A 27498-nucleotide genomic window follows, 5' to 3' on the forward strand; every position below is an offset into this window, starting at 1 on the left:
CTGGCGCGGCTGCTTGCTGAACTCAAGAGCGAGCAGGCTGACGCCGTCACTTTGAGGATCGACAACGAGTCCGCCATCGCACTCAGCAAGAATCCCGTCTTCCATGATCGCAGTAAGCACATTGATGTTCGTTATCATTACATTCGTGAGTGTGTTGAGGAAGACAGGGTGAAACTCCAGTCCATCGGGACGGAGGAGCAGCTGGCGGACATTCTTACCAAAGCACTGGGGCGTGAACGCTTTTGCGAGTTACGTTCCAGAATTGGTGTCGTTTGTGTACAGGGACTACACAAGGATTAGGAGGAGAATTTGTTAGTAATCCTTTTGTAGTCTGTTACATAGCATAGCATGTTTGTTATTCTGTTCTGCATGCACACGAGGGCCGGCTTGTGGTGCCCGTGTGCGTAGGAGGTAGTGGACGAGATTAGCTCGCCATGAACCTGAGCATGCAAGCCATGGCCGGCTGTTACGGCGCATGGGGATGGACGTGCGCATCCTGCGTGATCGTGCGGCCGTGGCTTGTGCTGCTCTGCTTTGTAATTCCAATAAATAAGAGTCGAATACATTAGAAAACGCTGCCGCGATTTGCAGCACAAAAAAACTCTGTGTTCCAGTGTTCGTGTGTGTTCTTGTTCCCTCACCTCTGCTCGTGTCCTCGCCGCCGGTGTGCACCGACGTCCGGTGACTGACAGCTGCATCAGCAGAGCAGGAGCAGGTCCCTGCCGGAGCCGCCGCACAACAAGGTGGCGCGCCGCCGGCGCCATGATCGTCGAGCTGCGGCGTGCGGTTTGCAGTGTAGATAATTTGTTGGTTGATGAGGTATGGTCTCGATCTGCTTCGATCTGGTGTTTTGTGTGCCGCGCGGGGTTCGATTTCGATGCAAGCAATCTCAGCTGATCATCTACTTCATCTCGATCTGTTCTTTTTTTCTAGTCAGATGCAGTGTTAGTTCTTCGCTTTATGTAGGGGGTCTTAGCTTGTGGATCTAGCATGCATGTGAGAAAAAAATGCACTGTAGTACGTTTGTGTCGTGGATTAATCATTCGAGGATGCTACTTAATTATTGCAGATTCTGCTCGTAATGTGCTAGAGCTAGTAGCATTTTGTTAGATCATGGGTGTTTAATTTGCGCTGATGGTACGTCGACCGATTTGATGATGCTACTAATTAAGCTAGCTGGTCGATCGACCGATTTCATTTCCTTTCTTACACGCTCAATGTTGTGTTGTGAGTGATGAGATTTGGTTGCTGCAGCTGATGCATGACACGACACCACTGCACTATACGAACCACCACATGGCGTCGTCCCATCCCCACGTACACTCAGTTAATGGATCGATGCATGCAGCTAAAGCGTGTGGCCCTAGCTATAGTGACTACTCGATCAGTGACTATTGTTCCTCCCGTTTCTAGCTAGCAAGAGCAGTAGGGGCTTTGATCACATGAATCATGAATACATGCTTCCGCATGCACTGCTCCACTTCCACCCAAATGTGTCTAGGTTTCCAACTCCATCGACCAGTCTTTTTCTGTGGGTCCAAATTATAAAGTCATGTACAGATCTGTTTTTTTTATCACGACTCAACTGCAAAATACATCTACTGGAATCGTGTTGTGCCTCATAGACCCTCGATGATTGAAAAGCTTTCGTCCTTGCAAGAAAGATAAATAGAATTAGGGTGTGTCTCTGCAGTAGGTGTCTAAAATTTTGCCTATCTTACAATCATCTTCAACCTCTAGCTCTACTAGCCTCCTGCACATACCCACCCTGCCTGCCTCACCGGTGGCTGTGCCCTCTGATGCTGGCACTAGGGTTCGCCGGAGCTCTAGAGAGTTAGGGTCGTGCCCGTGGCGGCTGCCTTACATTGCCTTCCCTTCCATGATGAGCTCCAACAGCGGCAACCTTCCTCCAGCCATGGTGCCCCCACCCCTCCCTAGTCCGGCTACCACCGTCACTTCCAGGGCCCCTAAGCCGCTTGACCTCCTTCCCTTCCGCTTGACCTTCTATGACTGCCGGAGTTAAGAAGGAGAGGGGTAGAGATCGGCAAAACCCTAGCTTGAAGATATCTAGGAGGAGGAAGAGAAGGAGGAGGCCTACCTCAACAGATCTGTCATGGCTGGTGCGGGTGGGGCAGGAGCTCGGCACAAGTGGGGTGAGGATTTCGGAGCAGACGCGGGGAGGTCACCGGAGATATATATATATATATATATATATATATATATATATATATATATATATATATATATATAGAGAGAGAGAGAGAGAGAGAGAGAGAGAGATGTGGAAGAAGGGGAGGTCAGGGCGCAGTCAACTGAAGGGGAAGCCGAATATCAGACAATTGTTAGTGAGCATTTCTGAAAGAATTAATGAAAAGCTTTTGTCCTCGCCTAGATCGATGCCTTGAAAGTTGGAGAGACTAGATAGCATATATAGTATCATTTTGTTAGAACGATCGGTATTTCATTTGCACATATCTCCACAGTTCACGTACTGCGTCAGATTTGGATGCATGCTAGTAAGTTGATCGATCGATTGATTTTTAGACCTTTTAATTTCTACTCCTACATGATATCAAGTTAATAAAGATGTGAGTGACATGTGGTTACTGCAGCTAGCTGATCGACGAGCACGCATCGCCACGTGCCATCGTCCCCCATCTATCCGTGCACTCAATCAAAGCAGCTGAAATATGCAGCTATTGTCCTTGCCATAGTCGTCGTGATCGTGATCGAGCTAGCGTGCGCGGCTAGTGTTCGTCCCGTTTCTCGCAAGCGCAATAGGCTTTGACACCTACATATGGATATAAAGATAAAGATACCTGGACATTTTGGTGCAAGTTTACAGGAGCATGGATAATTTGCCATTTCTATATGGAGTGTCGCAGAAGCCCTTTTAGTTTTGTCTCCGCCTCCGTGTCGACCGATCAGTGGTGGTGCCCTCAACGAAGGAAGTCCTGTGATGCACGAATGCTGCTATAGCGCTACTTAAATTTTGCCCACGAGACCTTGACAATGTAGACACATATGGATTGTCCACAAGACCCGTCAACCTGTGCTTCAGCACCACTACTGGACGCGGGCTCTTTGCCGAGGGCCCGAAGCCTTCGGCAAAGGCCCAAAAACCTTCGGCAAAGGCTTTGCCGAGGGTGGCCCTCGACAAAGAGCTCTCGGGAAATTTTGAGTCGGCAAAGAGAGTCTTTACCGAGGGTCTTTTATCGGGCAGCAAAGAAAAGTAACCGTGACGGCGCTCTTTCCCTTGGACGGTGTCTTTGCCGAGGGCCTCCACCCACGGCCCTCGGCAAAGAAATTTTGACCTGTTGGCAGCCCTCGGCAAAGAAATGACTTTTTAAGTTTGTTTTCTCAAAAAATATTTTTTTTAAAAAAAACATTTGCCGAGGGCCTCATCCACAGCCCTCGGCAAAGAATTTTTTTTAAATTTTTTTAAAAACCTTTGCTGAGGGGTCAGCCCTCAGCAAAAGAAATTTCATGATTTTTCAAAAATTCTTTGCAGAGGGCTGTAGCCAGAGCCCTCGACAAAAGAATTTTTATTTTAAAAAACCTTCTTTGCCGAGGGCCTTGGTCATTGCCCTCGGCAAAAAAACATTTTTTTTTCTCTTTTTTTGCATTTATATACACATTTATATATCAAGCACGCCGGATAAAAATATCTTTGCCGAGGGCCTGACGGATGGCCCTCGGCAAAGCATGACGAGCCTTGGTTGCCGTGATCCTAAAGGTAAAATTTGCCAAGAGCATCTTTGCCGATGACTTTTCTTTACTAAGGGTCGGGCCCTCGGTAAAGGCCTCTTTGACGAGGGCTCCTGCGGCTGGCCCTCGGCAAAGAATGTCTTTGTTGAGTGTCCGAGATTTGGCCCTCGACAAAGCACGCCCGTTGCCCATAGATTGGTTTTTATTAGTTTAGTTCATACCGTCAGGACCCATAGATTGGTTATCTTTCATCCGTGACTCAATTTTATTTCATAAAGCAGTCATACCGTCAGGACTCAAGATGGCCTTGCAAAGGGGATCGATGTAGTGAGTTACTGACTGTTTTTCCGTCAGAGTTGATGCAGAGAGGCAACATAATATTTCCTTGCAATCTCTAAGGTCTCTTGATTCTTTGCTTCTTGATTAAATTATCGATTATTTGGCCTACATGTAAGTATTCCTACAGTTCTGGGCAGATCTTGAAATTTTCCAGTGTGTGCAGATTATTTCCTTGTGAGTAGCAATCCTGCGCCAATTGTAAGGAGTAGCAGATCTGAAGTAATGGGCAAAATTTCAGTAAATGTTCTTACTTTTCGTGCAACTTTCTCTTGCCTTGATTAAATTAGAAATCAATAATGAAATTGGTGATATAAATCTAGTGCCATTTGTTTGTTGTGTCAATTGTGCATCATGTTATGAAATTATCAGAACCTAAAATTTATAGTTGTTTCACCAGACTTGCAGTAAACTTACTGTTAATTTATTTCTCAAAAATGTCCTTGAGGAATACTCCTGTACTATTAGACATCCTAGCAGAAACTGTTGTAATTTCCAATTTGCATATGAGATCTGATATGAGAATCATTCTAGCAAATATGTTGCCTTTAGGGCTCCTTATTTCTCATCTCGAATTTTTAAGGACCATGTGAATATAGGCATTCAGACTTTACTATTACTTCTTACCTCTCGAGTAACGTATCCTGTTGAATGTTTAACTATTCTAGCATATTGACAGACCTCCAATTTAAGGATGGTGTGCATAATATTTGTTTGCTTTAATAGCAGGATTATAAACATATGGAGAGTTGGGAACTACTTGTTTTAGAAAAGGAAATAAATTAATATCCCAGCTTTTGTATCGATTAATACGTATGGTTGTTCGTTATTATAAACTAGGAAGAAAACGTCCAGGGTATCTCAAAAAAAAGTTTTGCGCTATAGAGCTAAAGATGAACTAAAAGACCGGTACTAGGAGCAATTCTATAACTAAAACTCCAGCCATGTCTAGCAAATACTTCCATCGTGGCTGTCTCAATGGTCTTACAACCCATCTTCATGAAAAGGCGATCCTCATCCTTCTGTAACAGAGACCAAAACCTGGTCTAGTAGGTCCCACTAAAGATATATCCTGCAAATAAGATGGTGCTACAGTCTTGTTAAAAACTAAATCATTTCTGCTTATCCAAATTACCCAAAAAAAAGCACTTGCACCCACAATAATCTAGGATTTAAGTTTCCTATTTATCCCTTCCAACCAGTCTGAGAAAATATTGTGTATGCTAGTTGGCTGTGATAAATTAAAGGAAACATGAATAATTCTCTAAATAAACTTAGCAAAATGACAATCAAAAAATAGGTGTTGAATAGACTCGTTTGAGGAGCAAAGCCAATATTTCCTATCTCCTTGCCATTGTCATCATGCTAATTAAATTATCATTGGTTAGGACTACTCCTTTGTACAAGTACCAAATGAAGACTTTAATTTTGAGAGGCAGCATTCCAAATAAAAGTATTAAAAGGTAAAGTTTGTGTTACTAAAAGAGCTTTATACATCGATTTGTCAGAGATCTCCTGAAGGCTACATTTAACAGTATCATAGACATCACTCATCGTACAAATGCATTTCTCTTATCACAATATTATAAAGTGTTGGGAAGAGCGATTTCAGCGGGCGGGGATCTTATCCACGAATCCTCCCAAAATTGTACTTGATACCCCTCACCTAGATCAAACTTGTCTAATAAGAGGAACTCCGTCTTAACCTTCATAAGGCCAGCCCAAAATTGAGAATCCACGGGCATATATTGAATCTGAGTCAAACTTCTATTCTTTAGGTACTTATTCCTAAGCAATTGCTACCAAACCTTATCGTCATTTATTTATTTAAAACAACCACTTGTTGAGAAGGCATTTGTTGTGAATTTCTAGATTCAGGACTCCCAGGCCTCCTTGGTATTTTGGAGTGCACACTACCTTCCACTTAGTCAATCTATATTTGTTCTTATGTTCATCACTCTGCCAAAAACATGATCTCAAGTAATCTAGTTTCTTCAAATACCCCTTTCGAAATTTCAAAAAAAGATAACATGAACATAGGGAGACTACACAAGATAGAGTTGATAAGAATGAGCCTTCCTCCTACTGACAGCATCTTGCCCCTCCAACAATTGAGTCTTTTTTAGAATCTTAACATATTTTCGGTCCTTATTCAAAAGTTTTCTATGGTACATAGGAGTTCCTAGGTATCTAGATGGGAAAGATCCTACACTGCATCCAAAAATCTATGTATATTCAAGTTGATTGGCTTTGGCCGCCTCAAAGCAGAACAACTCGTTTTTATGGAAGTTGATCTTGAGTCCTGATAATTGTTCAAAAGCACAAAGCAGGAGCTTCATGTTTTTGGCCCTCTCTAGATTATTACCCATAAAGATAATAGTATCATCCGCATATTAGAGGACCTAAAGTCCCTCATCAATCAAATGTGGAACAACCTCTTTTATTTGTTTCGCCTCTTTAGCTCTTAAAATAAGGACAACTAACATGTCCACCACTATATTAAACAAGATTGGGGATAGTGGATCCCCTTCACGCACTCCTTTTCTTGTTTGAAAATAATGGCTGACATTGTCATGAACATTACTGCAATACTCCCTCTAGAGATAACTTTCGACATCCAATCACACCAACTTGGTGAGAAACCTTTCATTCGAAGAACTTGTTCTATGAAGGGCCACTTTAGCTTATCATAAGTCTTTTCAAAGTCTAGTTTTAAAATTGCAGCATTTTGTTTTTTCCGATGTAGCTCATGATTTGTTTCATGTAAAAGTCACAACTCCTTCCATTATATAGTGACCTGGAGTAAAATCCGTTTGAGATGGTTTTATCAACTTATCTGCCACTTTCAAAAGTCTATTGTTTAGTACTTTTGTAAAAATGTTAAACTCACATTGAGGAGGCAAATTGGTCTATATTGTTATAGCTAAATCAATGCAGCTAAAGTGTGCAGCTATTGTCCTTGCCATAGTCGTCGGGTGGGCTCGTGATCGAGCTAGTAGCGTGCGCGGCTAGTGTTCGTCCCGTTTCTCGCAAACGCAATATATAGGGTTTGACACCTATATGGATATAAAGATAAAGGTACCTGGACATTTTGGTGCAAGTTTACAGGAGCATGCATGGTTTGCCGTTTCTATGGAGTGTCGCAGAAGCACCTTTTAGTTTTTGTCTCCGCGCCTCCGTGTCGACCGATCAGTGGTGGTGCCCTGAACGAGAAGTCCTGTGATGCACGAATGCTGCTGTAGCGCTACTTAACTTTTGCCCACGAGACCTTGGCAATATATATGTAGACATATGGATTGTCCACAAGACCCGTCAACCTGTGCAGCACTGCCTAAATTCTTTTGTTACATATGTACTGTATGTACAACAAACCGATGCTCTCTGTATTCTTCATTTCGGAATACAGTGTCCATTTAGATATTCTATAATATATCTACCATGTGTGATAAATTTATGTAATACCCGATTTTAAGGACAAAACCAGATATGCACCATATGTGAGTTTTAGAAGTCAAACCTCACATATAGCTACAAATAAGGGGTAATATCAAATGACAATGCATAAATATATAACGTACTTAGTATAAAAGAGATAACCTTAGATAGCAAACAGCGGATAGACAACTCCAACCATCGGGTATTAACTCCTCTCCACAGGATCCAACTGACTGGTTGATCACAAGCCTAAATTTCTCCTGAGGTTTGGGGAAAATAGCAAGAGTGAGTCCATGTCGAACTCCACAAGTATAGCAACTAGATTGTATAGCTCCCACAATCTCATGATCAATGTGACATAAGTAATGTAAAGCATTAAATAATAAATAATGAACATATATAACACACAAGAATCATCATCGTCGACGCAAGAATCCCCAAGGCCGCTCATGACCGTGAGCACGGCTAGTATACCAGTTTTACACTCTGCAGAGGTTGTACATCTTTACCCATGAGTCATGATTTACCCTTTCGCCCGAGGTGATCAGCCTCTTAACCCACTTCCAAAGAAGGTCGGCAGGGATCACTATGAAGCCTTTCAAAAGTTCGTCTAACATGTTAGGGCCGCAAGGTTTCCTTTGCGCGCAGATATAGATACCCCCCTTCCAAATGGCACAATGACGCGCAGCCTATACACATAAGGACAGGGGCTCGCACTATACCCAAAACGGTTCAGCCCCTCCGCCCTTTCGGGTAACCTCTAACAAGCTAGAAAAGGTCTTCATACTGAGCTAAAGCCAGAGCCATTATAGCCCTCATGGTTGCACTGTTGTCCCGGTTATCACTTACAGATAAATCATCAAGTGGCTAAAAAGTCATTTTTATCATTTATTACTTAACATCAATCTAGTCACACGATCATGGTCACAGAAATAAAATCCAAATGCTATACTTGCCTTAATCCAATTGCTCTTGCTTATCCTGCTGGTCTCACTAGTTGTCCAAGGCTCAGATCTTGATCACTGAAGTACTCTTGTTCACCATGAATTGTTTACCGACTAAACTCGATCATTGATCATCACCACACAAACAATTGGAACCAAGCATACACAAAGCAAACAAAGCTATAATTAGAACAGTACACCAATCAATGAAAAAGGTTTGAAAATTAATCTACGTATGGCTACGAATACACATACGTGAAAAACATGGTAATCGGAGTTACAATGAAAAATAAACAACTAACGGAGATTTACCTCAATTTAAGAGTAAAGGCTATAAGCTCAGTTTATTTTATTTATAAAACCATGTGACAAATATTAATTTAGTCAATTTATATCTTAGTTAAAAAGTAGAGTTCAAGCTAAATATAGTTTATTTATAAACATATCTCATATTGTTTAAGTCATTAGACTCTACTCTGCAAAAATAAATAAACACAGGAGAGCACCTAGCTGGATTTAATGTATGCAACGTGTTTAACAAACTAAATAAAATGTAGTTCAAAAAATATATTTATATCAAGAATAATTAATCATAATAGCAATTATAGGTATAAAATATCCATGTTTTTTTTAAAACTGGATGCGTGCAGATTAATCATATTATTTTAATTGTAAAATTCAGAGATATTTTGACAATAGAAAACATAGTTGCAGATTTACAGACTAACGCAAACGGAAGCTATGGATATAAAGGCACTAACCAATGCTGAAACAGGTCGAAGGCACAGGTACTAGGTGATAAAGATTTGCAGAATTGCAGTGCACGGGCAACTCGTGAGCCATAGAGATGGAGGGCCGGCATGCAGATGTTGTGTTTCTAGTGATCAAGCTGCACTCGATTGGCAATGGGCAGCAACAACACAGAAGATAATCTGAAGTTTCATGGAAAAACAAAGCATCATATATAATATATATTTATATATAGGTATGCAGGATTTTGTGCACGGTATAGACCTCATCGAATAGAGAGAGCAAGCAAGGCAGGCTGTAGGGTTCCTCATCACGGCGCAGATGACATCAGGTGGCAGGCGATCTGGTTGACACGTCTTGATGACTGAAGCTTGGCTGCACCGTAGGCATGAATATTCAGGTTTCGAAAAGTAGAGGCCCTTGATGACCAGGCAAACTCATGGGCAGGGCAGGGTAACAGATCCATGGCGAATTGGCGATGCCAGACTTTCGCGTGGACTTCAAGCGTCCAACTGCAAAGCAGATGCGTTATCCTGGAAATAAGCTGCATAGAACAAGGACTCCTTGAGGGATCGACAAACCAGAAGAAGAAAACAAATCGAAAACAAGGAACGGAAGTAGAGTGCACCAAAGGTTGCCGGCGGAGATTCTCAAACTTCGCTATGAGGCTGGTTGAAGATATGCGATCAGCATGTTGACTCGTATATATAAGAGACATATAGGTAGGGTTTTGGGTTGAGTTAGAATAAGATTGGATTTTACTATTTTCGGAATTATTTATTTTCATTGATAAAATAATTCTAGAAAAGTTTAGAATTAGTAGTTAAGCCACGAAAAATACTCGGAAAGCTCCGAAAATTTCGGGAAAAATTCTCAGAGATATTATAGAACATGGGGAACCCGAATAAAGTTTTTAGAGCTCATGATAAGATTGTTTAGAGCATCTAAAAATTAGATCATGCTCAGAGAAAAGTGAGAACAGAAGATGGAAAAATTCCCGAAAAGTTTGTAGAGATTGCTTGATGGACGAGGAACTAAAAGAAGTGCTTTGAGTGATAAAGAAAATATTTTAGGAAGGTTCTAATAAAAATTTGAGCTTAGAAACAAGGAATTTGGTTGTAGATAAAAGATAAATACGTGCCGAATAAGGAAGATCGATGTACTAAACGTATTTTAAATATTTTTCTTACTATCAACACATAAAGGAGCAACAAGCATCACATCAAAACATATGCACCAGCATGTATGCATAATAATATTGCTATGCCTTATGATAAATTTTAATTTAATGAAAATATTATTTTTCCTATATTTTTATGAGCACAAAAATACAAAATTAAATAATTTTATCTATATTTCAAAAGGAGTAAATTTTAGGGTGTTACAATTTACCAACTAATTACTTTACATATATTTTTGTCCATTTATACCAAACTACCTTTATGTGTTACTAGTCCAACAACCGTGCTTTCGCACGGGATAGAATTTTAGGAGATATAAGTATTAGTTACTGTTAATATAAATGGCTAGTAAAGAGTTACTTATATTAAATTGTATGGTTTTCTCATTATTTATTTTGTAACATAATAGACATATATAATAGAGATACTTGTAGTCTCTATCCATTTATTAGAAACTTATTAGTATTTTTTGCATGGGGCTGATCTATACGTTTTTTTTTCATTCATATTCATATTTTTCTTTTGTATGACACCAAATTTGTATATTTTAAATATGCAATTAGTTTAAAAATTTACCATTAACTGTGGTGGCTGTTGTTGCATCATATATCTTATGTAGTCATAAATTCAAATCTTACTGAACGGTACATATTCTTTGTATCATCAAGTAAAGTTAAATCTCTTGTGCTTGTTGTATCTTTTATTAATTAACCCTTTATTTAAACTTTCAAATGAGGATTTTGGATCATTGAGTACATTTCTAAATACTACAATATGAGATGCAATCATTTGAAACCTACACCATGTCTCCTACCATAATGGATAGAGTTTGAGGTGAGACCTTAGATGGGGGTATCTAAAGTAATCTTAGAGGACCAAGAAATATAATATAGCGACTAGTAGTCTGCCATAGTTCTCAAGATGCTTGAATTTTCCTATTTAAAAACTATATGTGTAGTTATAGCTAGTTATATGACCAATATAAACGTGTCAAACATTTTAGTTAAAATATATAAATACATCTAAAGTAACAGCCTATACAAAATTTGCTTTATAAGTGGCTGAGGTCACTGGCGGCGGATCCAATGCCAACGGCGGCGTGGTGCCGGCGCCATGATGTTGCTCCCTCCACGCGATATCAGCAGCTCTAGTTTGGTTATTGCCTTGTTTAGTTCTCCAAAAATTTTGCAAAATTTTTCAGATTCCCCGTCACATCGAAAATCTTTAGACGTATGTATGGAGTATTAAATATAGATGAAAATATAAACTAATTGCACAGTTTGGTCGGAATTGACAAGATGAATCTTTTGAGCCTAGTTAGTCTATAATTGGATAATATTTGTCAAATACAAACAAAAGTGCTACTATTCTTATTTTGCAAAAATTTTTGGAAGTAAACGAGGTGCTGTTTGGGTTTGAGGCATGTATAGCCTTTTTTTAAATATTCTTGCATAGAGACTTTATTTTCTTAGAGATCTGACCATAAGTAGCACGATCATCATTTATATTTACTTTTGTCATTCCTTTGAATTTATCATTTAGTTTCAAAATATCCCTCAACTAGAATGAGTCCTTGAGGTGGTAGCGTTTCTGGTTCATAATAACTTTCACAAATCAAAGGAACCCATATATGGAATATCTTCTCTGTTGAAAAACATATTCAGATGCTTGAGATGTAGTGCTTCATTTGGTGTCTTGAGATCTATTAGCCCCACTCCCCCTTTCTCTTTGGATTTGCACATTGCAGGGTAGCGTTTGGTCTACGATTTGCATTGATATCTGCACCTCTTCATAAGCAGAGCTTCCTATACTTGTCTATCTGACTGACTACAAGTGTTGTGAATAGCAAAGGTGCTGATACAAGGCAGAGAACACCGACACTGAGTTCGTCAGTTGCAATCTGCCAGCATGATTAAGGAAAATTGAGGTTGACCTAGTCTTCTTTCGTATCTAGTCATAAATGGGGGATAAATCAATGACTTTTGGTTTTGTTAGGCTTAGAGGTAGCTCCAAATAGGTGAATGGCAAACTTCCCTTTTCACAGTTGAATGTTCTTTTGCCAGATGGTGTAATCTGTCTTCAGATCAGATGATTGGGACCATAACAGATTTAGAATAATTTACTTTCAGCCCTATGGATTCCCCAAAAGAGAGCAAACCTTTCAGATCGACCAGCTGCCTACTACAAGCTTCCATTACTATAAGACTGTCATCTACGTATTGGATGATTGGAAAACCATTGGACCATTTGAGTGGCAGTGGATGCTTAAGCAAGTTAAGATCCTTGGCTCTGTTGAATATTGTTTGTAGTAAATCTTCCACTAAGAGACAAAAAGCCAAGGGGACTAGTGGGGTCACCTTATCTAACTCCTGTCTTAACCTTTCATGGGAGTCTGCTGAGGAGGACAGATGAGGTTCCAAAGCTGAGCAGTTCTTTGATCCAAGTGACCCATTTGTTACCAAATCCTTTGGCCTACAGAATTTATATGATGGCCCCATGTTAAATGCTTTTGACTCTATCTTGTTAAATGTTTTCTCAAAGTCCAATTTCAGAATTATCAGCACTTTTTCTTGACTTGTGGCAAAGATGAATGTATTTCAGAGCCCAAGCAAGACAATCTCATATTGTTCTGCTCTTCATAAAGCCATACTTTCTACGGTACATTTTTAGCGATATAACATATAATTACATTTAAATCCATGTGAGGATGCTAATGGCTCGTTCTGGTATAGCTAATAATGTCCAAGAACCTCGTCAGTGTTTCTGAAACCTGCTCATATAGAAACTACGATCTGTTGTACCAAGCCATGTTGACCAGAAAATAAGTTAACTAAAAATTATAATTGTTCATTATTTACCAACAACTAGGGGAGTTAATAGGCGGCATATTTTTTTTTGTGCGCGTACATAAAAGATCGAGTTCGGACTTCATACTAGAGTTCCCTTTTTTTTTTTTTTAAAAAAAACATCATACTAGAGTTCCAATAGAACTCATGTAGCAGTCCGAATCGGTTAGGCACAGTTTTTTATAACGAAACAATTATCCGTCCGGTAATATATATGTGGGTGTGCAGTGCAACCTGTTTATTTATGGTCGTTCTATCTATCTATACGTATATACCAAAAGAATTTTACAACCAGCGATCCTCAACGTGATCTGGCACGTACATCGTCGTCACCATGCATGTTCCCGTTTAGGCTCTTCCATCGACGCCGCGGAGGAGGAGGTACTGAGGCAGAGGCAGCGCTTATATCGGCCAAGGCTGCAACAGCAAAGGCAGCGGCTGCTTTGGCGGAGGCTGTGGCTCGGAATGCATCTACTTTTGCATCTATAGCTGTGATTTATAGGAAGATAGGAGATGAAGAAGAGGCAGCCAAGGCGGAAGAGGCATCGAGAGCGGCGGCAGCGACTGCGGCGGCATTAGCTGACACTGCATCTGCTGTGGCTGCATCTGCTATGGAAGCTTTGGCTGCGTTGTCTCCAGCTCTAGCGGCTGAGATCGCCGGCGGATCCAATGCCAATGGCGGTGTGGCGCCCGGCACCATGAAGTTGCTCCCTCCGCGTGATGTCGGCAGATTTAATTAGTTATCCTACAGTTTATCTTTTTAGAGGAAGTATTATAATACAGCCAGCTGTTGGCTATAGGATTTCTTTACACACTTCTTGCAGCTCACTCATATAATGGTTAGCTCATCACTATTAATACATGGCTCATTTGTCCGTCTTACAGATTTTCTTGGTTTTTGTGTCTGAGCCGCGGCTGTAAGCTTACAGCCTGCTTTTACTCTCTCTCCTCTTCTCACTCCTCCACCTCAGCATTTAGCTGGCTTACAGCCTGCTATAATACTTGCTCTTAGCAATAATGTAAGATATAATTATTACGTTTATTAATTCAATGTGAGGATGCTAGTAGCTCGATCGTTCTGGTAGCTAGTAATGTCCAAGAAGCTGGTCAGTGTTTCTGAATCCTGATTGTAGTTTCTATATGCTGGTCCCTGGTCGGTTGTACGAAGCCATATGTATAGCACCTGCAAACTAGGTTTTTGATGGAGACCGCACCCGTGCCGTATCCACGGGACGTGAGCTCTCTTCCTCCACCATATCCATATATATGTCACGTCTTGTGCCACCTCCGCGCGCCATGCATGTCTAAAGTTCCAAACCATGCATGAAAGTCAAACTACATTCATAAACGAGTGAATCAAAAAGGATCCAAATCTATCTAAACCCACTCTTGCATAGGCCTAATCGACTAGCTAGCATGCCTTTAATTTTATTGCTGGGTTCAAGATATTTCGTCTCCCGATTCCCATCTCCAATAATATCAGTGTTCCCATCTTCCCTGCTCTCCAATAATGGGAGAGAGCTGGCATGCCGTGTTGACCGATCAATCTGCTCAACATTATCAGTGGTTTTATATAGGAGATATCCCCTTTAATTTAAGCAGTGGATCTCTCCAAAAATACATTTTGGAGATTGTCTACACTACTTTTTACAAATAGTTTTCAGAGGCAGGCACCATCGAGTTAATCATGTTTTGCAGAGGCAGGGGAAGTGCCCAAAAAGTCCTAGTGTGGTCGAAGGTGAGCCCATTACCGAGTATGTTGCTGAACGCACCGTGGAGGTCGATAGAAGTCGTGAGAGTGGGAGCTTGAGCACCATCGAAGCCCGAGCAGGGGTGGCGGTGCCTCAAGACGTAGCCAATGAACACTCCTCCGCCCCATGCTTGACCTAGTCGCAAAGCTAGAGCAAATTAGAGGAGGTACACGTAGCTTATGGGTGCATAGACATCTTTATGGGATGCATATATGGTAAAATTTTAGACATAATTATTGTTTTTACAATTTTTAGAAGGTGCATTTGCACCCCCTATAATCAATATGTAGTTTTGCCCCTGGCACCTGGCTCGACCCATCCATATCATTCTTTGAGCAGCTTTGGGGAAGGGACACCTAATTAGACAATTATGTAATATTCACTTTACAATTATAATCAACACAAATTAATAGTGTTTCAAATCTAACTAATTATTAGACCCATTGTCTATTCACTTGATCATCTTTCTAAAGCAAAACATTATAGATGTTGAGCGAAACCAATCTAACTATTCTAGATCTAGATCTAGAATATATTCCCTATTTAATAAATAGTAACTAATAAACCACAAAACATCAAACAATCATGATCCCTAATACGTTTACCTATATGACCTTCAAAGATTTGATCTAATTGCTTTTATAAATGCCTCACCACTTTGCAAGAGAGAACAAATTAAAAATATTTTTTTGCGAAAAAAATTAAAAACCTATTTGTGGATCCAATCTACAACTAATCCTTCAAAAAGATGTGAGGAATAGCATTTACTCAGCTTGAAAGAGTCTCCTCCTCCAAAGAAATCAAAAGAAAAACCTAGACCCCTTACACTTGTAATCTTTGGAAAGTTCATGAAGCTTTTCCTTTTTTTCGTCTTCGGGCTATAGTATCTTTCTCAAGAAGGAAGAATAGTAGAGACGGCTGATTTAGTGGTGCTGAAATCGGCTACAATCCCAGCCGCCTCTGGAATGTCCTCATTTTCAGAGGTGATTGAGAATCCTAACCACCTCCAAAAATTTATTTCAAGATGCGTCTGATTTAGTGGAGACTGACGGAGATCGATCTAGGTGACTAGGGCCTTTGTTTAGTTCCGAATTTTTTTTGGTTTTTGGTACTGTAGTACTTTCATTTTTATTTAACAAATATTGTCCAATTATGTACTAACTAGGATTAAAAGATTCATCTCGTGATTTACAGGCAAACTGTATAATTAGTTTTTGTTTTCGTCTATATTTAATGTTCTATGCATGTTGCCACAAGATTCGGTATGACGATAAATCTTGAAAAGTTTTTGGTTTTTGGATGAACTCAACAAGGCCTAGGAATACAATCACCTCTGTCAAAGTAGTGCATCGAAAGCTGTAGAAGGCCGACAAGCAGCTCCTCCACCAGCAGCTACAAACCAGCTGATGGCTGGCTGCAGCAGTGACTGGTGCTGTTGCCGTTGCACTGTTAGTGAAGGTGCAAATAAAAGAGTTGGAACTCTATCTATTATGTATTATTATCTGTACAAGAGTTCTAGCTAGTCGAACTCGTACTCGTATAGCAGTCCTAGTTCAGGTATAGCAGTCCGACTCGTTAAGATTGAATTATTGTATTACGATCCTTCGGGTAATATATATGTGGGTACAGGCCGCCGCCCTCCCATATGGTCGTTCTAGGGCGTGACAAAAAATTTTGACAACCTCCTCAACTCGATCCTGCACGTCGATCCAGTCGTCAACTCGTCATGGGCTGCCTGACCATGTTCCCTATTCGGCTGTTTAGTTCTCGTGGAAGAAGAAGAAGAGCAGCTGACCAGCGGTCAGTTGAGGCAATGCTTGCGGCTGCAGCTGCGGTTGCATCTGACATGGCGAATCTGGCTGAGTCTGCAAGAACAAGAGGAGCTCAAGCAGAGGCATGGGCTCCGGCAATGGCTGCAACGGCAGCGGCGGCGGCGGCGGTTGCGGCTGCGGCTGCGGCTGTAGCTTCATGTGACATGGCATCTTATGTGCGCGCGCGTCGAAGAGGAAGCGTCGGTTAACGCTGCATTTGCTGCTGCTGCATCTTCTATGTTATCTTCTTCAGCTGTGATACGGGCGGTTCTGACGGCAGAGTCGTCAGCCGGGCAGGGCCAGGTCCTCCCTGCAGGCGGTTCTAATGCCAACGGCGGCATGACGCCGGCGCCATGAGAATTATGCAGCTGTTGCACGTCCACCTGTTGGTGAGAGGTAGGGTTTTATGATGTGTGAGGAGTTGTAGGTTCGAGACATCTATATATGCCTTGCCGGTGAGAGGTAGGGTTTTGTGATGTGAGGAGTTGTAGGTTCGAGACATCTATATATAGCTGCAGTTTTCTTAACAGTAAGATATAAGTATGTTTATTATATAATCCGCAACATGGCGTGGATTATTAATTCGATGTGAGGATGCTAATTGCTGGTTCTGGTAGCGAGTAATGTCCAAGAACCTTATGCGCCTGTTGCACGTCCACTTGTCTACTCATCGGCTCATGTTTAGAATCCAGAAGTACGAGGAACAATGCGTGAGTTCATAATTGATCGTGTCAGACTTGATGATCGAATTGCGATTATATTTATCAAATTTGGAACATATGTTAGGACGTTATAGAATCAGACTCGTTGCCTTTGTTTTATATATTTATATTTATTGAATTGGAACATGTTAGGCATGGAGAAAAATATTTAAGAATGTACATTGTTTGTGACATATTTTTTCTCGATAAATAGATCATCGTAAAACCAATGGTGGATGTCTTCTATTTTATATCCGATTAATCCTGTAATTAATTACTTGGTCCTTTGAGCGAACCTTTTAGAATTCCTTTTTAACACAGTTGTGTTAATATAATAGATTTCAAAAAGAAAAATACAACAAAAAAATGTTTGCGGAAAGAACATATACAATAAAAGACCAGTTTTAGAGACAAACTCATCCAGATCAAAAAACATATTGAACAAAAAAACCATTTCCTAAACAAAATGTTCCACATACAAAATCATATAAATGACTGAGTAAAGGCCGATGAAATTGATTATCAATTTACAATAACGAGTCCAATCAACAACCATGTTGTCTGTACTTAATAATCCATGAGTGTTTTTTCAATATTCTGGAGGATGTAGTCGACGAACGGCCACGTTACTAGATGTCTCGCTGTTCGGCACACATTAGCCCGTATAAAGTCGCATGCCTTCTGCGACGGTGGTGGCCGAAGACGACGAAAAAGAGGAGGAGTTGAACTAAGACGCCTTCGAAGACAAGGAGATGGTAGGCAAAGATGTTATTGACGATGATGAAAAGGATAGAGAGAGAGAGAGAGAGAGGAGGTGCTCCGAGCACCGTATGTACTCTCAACAAAGTTGACTTCGTAGACTGAGACCAAGGTGAGGGAAAGCAAAACACAAAAACAAGTGTGGTAACGGTAACGTAGATCATCTGTGATAGTAGAGTGCCCTTATGGAGCTTCATGGCCACGAGCGGCGTACACAAATGCAAACGATGAGAAAAAAATCCTCACAAATACACGTCCTTTCTGGGGCGGGCATATTAGCGAAAAAAAATCCTCACGAACGGACACTCTAGCATGAAAAAATACAAGGATGTATAGCATAAATAGAAAGATAGTATGACTCAATATATAAAAAAAATGTTAGTTTAGGATCGCCCATATAAATTTGTCTACTAGTTTTTTAATATTTGAAAATAATCAATTTTGTCATTGTATATGCATGAGAGTAAAAGTTATGGCTCTCGTGCAATGTACGGTCATATATCTAGTTACTTAATATTAAAGAGTCAAAAAAATTTAGTTTATTCTTTTATTCTACTTGCCTCCTCCCATCTTTTTAGGTTCTGTCTGCCTCATCTTTGCATTTTTGTCCCATTTCTTTTATCACCAAAACAAAGTTCCCCATCACCCTTTGCGCTTTTTGATCACCAAAACCCACAGCCACCCAATGTTCCACTCAACCCACTTGCTCTCTTGCTGGTCCAGCACACACCCAGACGACCCAGTGGCGCGCATCGGAGACCCACGAAACGCCACACGTGTGCCTGTCCACACGCGATCCGCAGAAGCCCTTTCGGCATCCCCCTGATCCCCTTGCGTGCGGGTGGGCCCCAGGAGGCGATAAGCCCCCGCCCCCGCCGCATCCTGGCCGCCCGTTTCGAATGCACGATTCCCAACGGTCGCGCCACCCTCCCGCACCTGCCGCCGCCCACCCTCCCGCCACTGACCGCTCGGTCTCCCCGCCGCCGGGGACCCAGGCGTCGGTCACCCCCGCTCCGAGCTATTTAGGTGGAAGCCTTGCCGCGCCCTAGTAGTGGTGGCGGAGCTTATTAGGGGACACGTCACACGCCGGCCATGGGCAGGAGCAGCAAGAAGTCCAAGCGCCGAGCCGCCGTAGCTCCCTCCGCCGACGACAACGCCATGGCTTCCGCCGAGGCCCCCGACGGGGAGAATCATCAGGAGCCACCACCGCCGCCGGCTCCCGCTCCCGCGGAGGCAAAGGCAAACGGGGAGCCGGACGAGCCGAGGCGGGCGCGGGACTCGTCCCCGGATCGGGGGGACGGCGAGGCCGCGACGCTGAAGCGCCTCAACGGCATTCTCGCCCGCACGGCCGACGAGGAGCGGAAGCGCGTGGCGGCGCTCGAGGCGCGGCTCGCGGAGCTCTCCGCCGACGCGGCCGCGCTCGCGGACGCGGAGCGCGCGGTGCTGCTGGCGGCCGTCTCGGCCCCACTCGCGGCCGCGGAGGAGGAGCGCGCCGCGCTGCTGGAGCGCCTCGCGGCGGCGCTGGACTCCGTCGAGCGCGCCCAGGCGGAGGCGGCGCGCGAGGCCAGCGCCAGGGCCGAGGACGCGGCGCGGCTCCAGGCGGCGGTCGTGGAGAATGAGCAGCTCCAGGAGATGCTCCGTGCGAAGGAGGATGAGGCGGCGGCGGCGGTGGCCGAGAAGGTGGCCGCACTGGAGGCTGCGGTTGCCGGATTGGAGGCCCAGAGCTCGGACCTGCGCGCGGAGAGGGGCGAATTGGAGAGCAAATTGGAGGCTATGACGGCGTCAGCTCGTGATGTCGAATCACAGAAGGCGGATTTGGAATCAAGCTTCAACGAGTTCAAGAAGGAACACGAGATGTACAAGGAGGAGATGGAGGTGAAGCTTCAGGATCAGTTGAAGGAATTGGAGGCTCTGCAATCCAGGAAGGAGGAATTGGAGACGAAGGTGAGTTCTTTGGAGGCAGAGCTCTCTGCTTCTGATGCTAGGAACCATGAATTGGAGTTGGAAAAGGTCAAAATGCAGACAGAGATGGCTGCTACCAAGGAGGAGGTGGAGAAACTCCAATCCACGGTTGCTGATGTGGAACAGAAGCAGAATGTCATGGTCGCTGAAGTGGCTAGGCTCGAAAGTGAGATTGACCAAGCGGTGAAGGCGAATGAAGCGGCAGCTGCGGCAAATGATGCTGAGAAGAAAACGATCGAGGCTGAATTGGAGATGCTGAAGGGGAATGTGGAAAGGATTCAGGCAGAGAAAGATGATGCTTTAGGCATGGTACATACTAAAGATGCTGAGGTCTCAGCGGCTGTTACTAGGAGCCATGAATTGGAGTTGGAAGTGGAGAAGACGGAGACGGAGATGGTTACCTCCAAGGAGATGGTGGAGAAGCTTCAAGCCTTGGTCGCCGAGATGGAACAGAAGCAGAATATCATGGTTGCTGAAGTGTCTAGGTTCCAAAGTGAGATGGACCAATTGGTGAAGGTGAATGAAGCGGCTGTTGTGGCACATGACTCTGAGAAGAAAATGATCCAGGCTGAATTGGAGATGCTGAAGGGGAATGTGGAAAGGATTCAGGTAGAGAAAGATGATGCTTTAGGCATGGTACATGCTAAAGATGCTGAGGTCTCAGCGGCTGTTACTAGGAGCCATGAATTGGAATTGGAAGTGGAGAAGATGGAGACGGAGATGGTTGCCTCCAAGGAGTTGGTGGAGAAGCTTCAAGCCTTGGTCGCCGAGATGGAACAGAAGCAGAATATCATGGTTGCTGAAGTGGCTAGGTTCCAAAGTGAGATGGACCAATTGGTGAAGGTGAATGAAGCGGCTGTTGTGGCACATGACTCTGAGAAGAAAATGATCCAGGCTGAATTGGAGATGCTGAAGGGGAATGTGGAAAGGATTCAGGCAGAGAAAGATGATGCTTTAGGCATGGTACATGCTAAAGATGCTGAGGTCTCAGCGGCTGTTACTAGGAGCCATGAATTGGAGTTGGAAGTGGAGAAGATGGAGACGGAGATGGTTGCCTCCAAGGAGTTGGTGGAGAAGCTTCAAGCCTTGGTCGCCGAGATGGAACAGAAGCAGAATATCATGGTTGCTGAAGTGGCTAGGTTCCAAAGTGAGATGGACCAATTGGTGAAGGTGAATGAAGCTGCTGTTGTGGCACATGACTCTCAGAAGAAAATGATCCAGGCTGAATTGGAGATGCTGAAAGGGAGCATGGACAAGATTAAGTCCGAGAAAGATGATGCTTTAGGCATGGTGCATGCTAAAGATGATGAGGCTGGAAAGTTGAGGGATGAACTGAAGAAGCTCCACAGTGGCATGGCTGAGCTCCGTGCTTGCTGCGATGATCTTGATGGGAAGTCTTCCTCCCTTCATGATGAGAAAATTTTGGTTCTGAAAAAACTTGAGCAGGAGAAAGACGAAGCAGAGAAGCTGAAGTTCAAACTTCAGGAGCTTGAGTCCTATAACAGAGACAATGATCGTGAGATTGGAGTACTGAAGGCAGAAGTTGCAGGCAGGGACAAACAAATCAATGACTTGACTGAGGAGCTTGAGCAGCTGCAGCTCGCAGTCGCTGAGGCAGATCGCAGGGGGACCAATGTGGTCTGGACGTGGCTGGGTCCAGCTACCACAACTGTGTTAGCAGCTGCTTCCTTTGTCTACGCCGCACGTACTCGGTGAACAGCCAGCTCTTTCACTCGCTTTTTGCTCACTTGCTTGAGTATGTGTATTGCTCGAAATAACCTGGGCTAGTACTCATGAGTCATGATACTTGGTATATGGTAAACTGCTTCTTATATACTATGATGAAATAAAGCTGTGTTCCGACAATTTTTGTTGTTGTCAGTCCTTTGGGAAAGAATGCTTGTTGGTCGAACTTGGCACTTGGTTTTTAGTCTTAGTAGATTAGTAGAAGGTAATGGCATAGTTGCAGACAGTTGGGTTGGTACACGAATCTCATTTAGGACTGTGACTTATGAAAGGAGTTGGGTTTGACATCAGATATATTCACAATGCGGGTAGTTTTGGAACAAATTATAAAGATATGTAGTTAGAAGATTCTAAAACATTTAATGTAAGCTTACTAGCTTAGAGTTATGTCTGCTGGCTGCTGCACAGGTCCTTTGGCTTGGTTAAAGTGCTGTTCCTTTTGCACATTAAACAGACAGACAGAACATTTTCTTCATTGAGACAGAGCCTTCTCGCTTTTTAGTCAGGTACGGCCTTTCCTAACCATTCAAAAGCAAGGTGTGGAGGCTACGATAAAAACCAACAAGAGCCACATGAATAGAAAAACAGTAATAATATAAACTGGCAGTATATTACTGCTATTAATGGGAAGTTCTGTATTTCCTTAAAGCGCAACCATTCTTATTTTCTCACTTCTTTTACATAAAGTTTAGCGTAGCTGGGAAATTGTAGTTGTCAGTTTTAGCACAATTCAAAGAACTCAGTTTTTCACAGATTCTATGTTTTTTTGGCCTTGTCAGGCTGCTGTAGTACATTCTGTTAATGTTAGGTCACAAATGATTGGATTCTCCTTTGCCTAAATGTCATAACAAGCAATATATCTTTATAACATCCTGTTAGTATCAACAATTGTAAACATGATATTTGACATTTATAACTCCTGCTTTTCTGGTGAAGTCCGAAATTGAGATGGATTGAACAAATAAGAACTGTCAGTATATGAACTTAGCTTGCTCTTTTCCTTGTTGTTTGATCACTGAAAAGACTAACCTTAATGCATCTGTCAAGCAAATGGTGCAAGTAAAGAAGTGACAAGTGTGTACACCGTTACTTCTGAATTATTTGTATAACCTATATTCAACTATAGATAAGCACCTGTTCTCAGATTCTATATACAAACCTCGTATTGTGCATCATATATCTTGGAAAAAAAAAACTCAAGCTATATATATGTTATTACTGGGCTAACAAAATCCCTAATTGCTGGTTTCAGAACAACGTCAATTTTTCAGTTGTTTTGCTTGAGCATCCTTCTCCGGCAGAACAACTCAATCCTGTCGCAGGCTTCTAGTATTAAATTGACAGGTGCTCCGAAAAATATCCTAACCCAGTTCTTCAACCCAATGATAGAACCTGTAAAATAATAAGAAACAAAAAGGTTACTGAAATTGTCACTGCAGATCACTTTAAAGTAGATTAAGCATGCCAGGATGAAGAATCTTGTACTAGAATATCAAGTTAACCTATTAAAAGCATTCAATTTTCAGCAGCCTGAGAATCCAATGCACTTATTAAAGGTTGCATAAATAAATACTATTGCAACAAATCAAGTGAACTATACCAGGCAGAACCAGGACACATTCTTCTTTGATCAGTTCACGTGCGAAGTCCATGTCATCAGCAACACCATGTAGAATTGAAGTGTTGATCTCAACCTGCAGGATTTTGTGAATATCAAGACTTTGTACTATTGGGAAAGAACAAACTTTTGAATGCTGAATCTTGTTGATCTCTGACTAACCATGATAAACATTGAACCCTCAGGCTTTGAGTAGCACTTCAGGGCTTCAATTTGGTTCACTCTTCTGTACAGAGCGTCCGCTGCAGACTCAAGGAGGTCAACAACATTCCTGTGGAACTCCGGATGTTCAACTGAAAGAATCTTCGGAACTGCCGCCTATGTGTGTATAAATTTCATCTGCATTAGTATGTATTCACTTTTTTCTATGTAGAATCATTTTTAACAATTGCTTCCTGACCTGAACTATGGAGGCAGGACCAGAAGTCACATTCAGCAGCATCTCTGTCGCAGTCCTGACCTTTTGAAGATCAAAATTGTGAATCTACATTTGAATTCATATAGTGGGTAATGCGAAAACATGGTAAGATCCAAGTGCCTTACATGCTTGAGTGCGCCATTAGGATCACAGAAGGCCAACCAACCAAGACGCCATCCTGGTAGCATGAATCTCTTTGACAGAGCTCCGATGCTGATAACCGGCGCAATGTGAGCTAAGGAGGCCATGGGCACAAACTTGCTGCCACCAAAAACCATATGTGCATATACCTCATCTGCTATGATCGGAATCCCCAAATCTCTTGCAGTTTCAGCAATCTGCACAATTTTCAGTGATATGCAGTTTTGCAATCAGCAAGATGCCAACTTTGCAGTTTTGAACACATGGACACGAAGAAGTAGAAGCAGAATTCAGTGGTATTCGTAGAATTGTAAGCTTATTTTCATATATTCATAGAAATATATACGGATTATTCATGAACTACCATTGAATGACTGAACTTTGCAGTTGAACAATCAACTCACCTGTAGAAGGTGTTGAGCAGAGTAGACGACGCCGCATGGATTATTGGGGTTGATGACAACGATGGCGGCCGTGGCGGAGTCAACCAGCCTGCGGACGCCGGAGAGGTCGGCCTCCCAGCCACGGCGCGGCAGCAGGTCGTAGAACCGGGGCTCGGCGCCTGCGATCTCGCAGGCCGCCTCGTACGGCGAGAAGCCCGGGCGCGGCAGCAGGATGTTGGCCCCCGGAGCCCCGCCCAGCACCGTGGTGATGACGGCGATCGCGCCAGAGCCGCCCACCGTCATGAACACGTCGGCGTCTTGGGTGCGGTGGCGCGCGCCCGCGGACAGGTAGTCGGCGACCGCGCTGTTGGTTGGTTCAGCAGCAGACATGCACGGAAGAACCGTGGCGTCAGTTCACAAAGAATTATTTCTGTTTGAATTTTTTTTTTTGGTTTTTGCGCATTTTGCTTAGGAGTTTTGGTTGGCTGTATGAGTGCAATTTAGCCACAATGTAGGAATATAAGGGCGTCTAACTAGATGCGGTATATAAATAATAAACAATAAATACTGCAGTGGAGAGAGTTACGTGAGCTATGGGAGAGATGTTTATGGGAGATTGTGTTAAACTATTTATTTAGAAGTCGTTAGCTATTTGATCTCTTTCTTTAATAGTCAATGAAATTCTTGCTAAATTAGCTATTTGAGAACCATTGGGAAGGATGTCTATAGAACTAAAATATTCTCTACGAGGTATCTGAAATATTGTTGATCTGTCAATATAACAGTTCATAACACAAGATATTCATTATGGATTACTGATAAGCAAATAAAAAATATTATTCTCTTGTTGGTTGGAACAGCAGGGGGATTTTTTTTAATGGGATCCTCTTTATAGACTATTTGTTGGCTGAAGAAAATTAGTAGCTATAGCGTCACATGTATGTATATGGACTATTTTGGTTGCCCTAAAGCTGAATCAAATGGTAGGGACTACAGGCTACAGAAACTAGAATAGTGTTGAGAAAACAAAGTGATGCCTACTGCTTGGAACTACCCTCTGTTTTCCAGAAGTTCTTTTTTTTTTGAGAGGTCACTTCACAGCCACGTGCTGCCTTATTTAACAAAGCGTGGTTAGCAACTGCCACCTGTAAGACTGCCTTGCAGTTTGTAAAAAAAAAGAGCTCGAACATGAATAAAAACGCAGTGTGTAAATTTGCAATTGACAGAGATATCAGATGTGGAGTTCATATTCAGTGGACAGTGTTTTTTTTTAACTCCATGTAACTTCTCTGTCCTCCAATAAAAGTTGCTGTCTGGGAATTTGGGTGACAATCTGATTGTGAGCCAAAAGTTAAAGATGCCGAGAAGCCACGTGTCTCGAGGTCAAGGTGCCACGTGGACAGCACAACTTCCGTCGAATAATCTCTCTCTTGTACTTTGCTTTGGAAATGGGAATGTGCGAGCGATGTGTGTGAGTGTGACTGGTGTACTGCAGCCATGTGTTAGTGGCATCCTGCCCTGCAGTGTCCTTAATTGTGTGATGCGATTTTTTAAACACGAGCTTTATGTAGATTAAGCATGTTAATTTTAACGTCTTAGGACAAAATATATGACGTGAATGTACATCTGTTCTTTTCGTTGAATTTTTTTTTTCACACAGGCTTTTGTAAATTAAGCATGCATGTTAACACATGCATTAGTTCTAGAAATTCTGTCGCGTATAGCATATGGTAAAATAAATGACAGTATATATATGTAACGAACTATTTTTCTCAGTCAGAACAGGAGTATTTTTTTTCTTAAAAAAACAATGCATGCGAAAATATAACGAAGGGGACGCACGCGGACAAGTGCACAGCCACACACAAACCGATGGAACGGAGACTGACTCACCGGCGTGCGGCGGGGAATCCATGGGACGGCGCGTAGCAGTCGAATGCGCCGGACCTGGCGACGTCGGCGACGGCCTCGGCGGCGAACTCCCCTCCGCGGCGGAAGCAGGCGTGGCAGGACGCGTCGCCGACGCCGAGCGAGATGAGGCTCCTGCCGCCCTTGCCGCCGCTCCCGGCCATCGACAGCAGCTCGCCCACCACGCCCCTGATGGACGCCTTGCGGTCCGGATGATCCGCCAGCGCCGGGTGGCACCGCACCAACGCCGCCGCCGACTGCTTGTTGTTGCCGCCGTTGTTGGCGACGACGGTGTTGTCCTTCCTCCGGTGGCTCTTATTCTCCTCCAGCAGCTCCTCCCGCGCTGCCTGCTGGTGAACAAGCAGACAGATACCTCGCCGCGACGGCTTAGCCATGCATGCATGGTTGAATGGCAAATGTGATTTGCATTGCACGCATTTGTACCAACCTGATGAGCGGTAGGAGCCATGAGAGGGAGACGACGGGGATCTTAATTTGATTGGGGAAGCTCTGTACTGCACGGACAATGCAAGTGCACACAATAATAATGCAAGTAGATAGCAGATCGGGATGAGGCTGTCGTCGGAACTCGGGAGCTAGCGTGTGGGGGGTATTTGTACCCGTTGCAGTTTGCACACGGTTGTGGCCCAGAGAGACAAGCGGCCGATGTCCCGGAAACTCGGCGTTTTGGTGGCTAGCAGCTAGCGTCGTCGTCGTCGTCGTCGTCGTCGTCATGCAAGAAGGGTTGTTCTCATAGCAGCCATGAACCATGGGATGAGATCGTGTTCCGTACTCTGTAGAGAGAGAGAGGGAGAGCCGTGCCAAGTTAATAAGGCCAATCTTAATGAGAATTTTATGTTAAACTCCCTCCATTCTAAATTGTAAGTCATTCCAAGAATTTTAGAGAGTCAAAACATTTTCATGTTTGACCAAAATTATAAAGAAAAATACTAAAATTTGTAATATACTATAAAAATATAATTAAGAAAGAATCTAATGATACTTAGTTAGTACCATAATAATTATTATTTTATAATATAAATTTGGTCAAACTTAGAAAAGTTTGACTCTCCAAGATTTTAGAAATGACTTACAATTTG

The 27498-nt window shown here is 42.8% G+C and overlaps 2 protein-coding genes across 3 annotated transcripts; one reads left to right on the top strand and one right to left on the bottom strand.

Moving 5' to 3' along the window:
• LOC110435652 (myosin-9) lies at positions 19241-22050 on the top strand. The gene has a single exon (XM_021461449.1). The coding sequence runs from the start codon at positions 19315-19317 to the stop codon at positions 21898-21900; it is 2586 nt and encodes an 861-aa protein (XP_021317124.1). The 5' UTR covers positions 19241-19314; the 3' UTR covers positions 21901-22050.
• Positions 22906-27185, bottom strand: LOC110435653 (probable aminotransferase TAT2). Of its 2 annotated transcripts, none has more exons than XM_021461451.1 (8): positions 26847-27185; positions 26384-26745; positions 24512-24854; positions 24092-24304; positions 23949-24008; positions 23711-23866; positions 23531-23624; positions 22906-23322 (listed from the first exon to the last, which is right to left on the bottom strand). In XM_021461451.1, the coding sequence occupies exons 1-8, from the start codon at positions 26865-26867 to the stop codon at positions 23198-23200; spliced, it is 1374 nt and encodes a 457-aa protein (XP_021317126.1). In that variant the 5' UTR covers positions 26868-27185; the 3' UTR covers positions 22906-23197. The 2 variants fall into 2 exon arrangements, with proteins under 2 accessions (XP_021317126.1, XP_021317125.1); XM_021461450.1 differs by having other exon boundaries at positions 26384-26748.

Source organism: Sorghum bicolor, chromosome 5, assembly GCF_000003195.3.
Source record: "Sorghum bicolor cultivar BTx623 chromosome 5, Sorghum_bicolor_NCBIv3, whole genome shotgun sequence".
NCBI lineage: Eukaryota > Viridiplantae > Streptophyta > Magnoliopsida > Poales > Poaceae > Sorghum > Sorghum bicolor.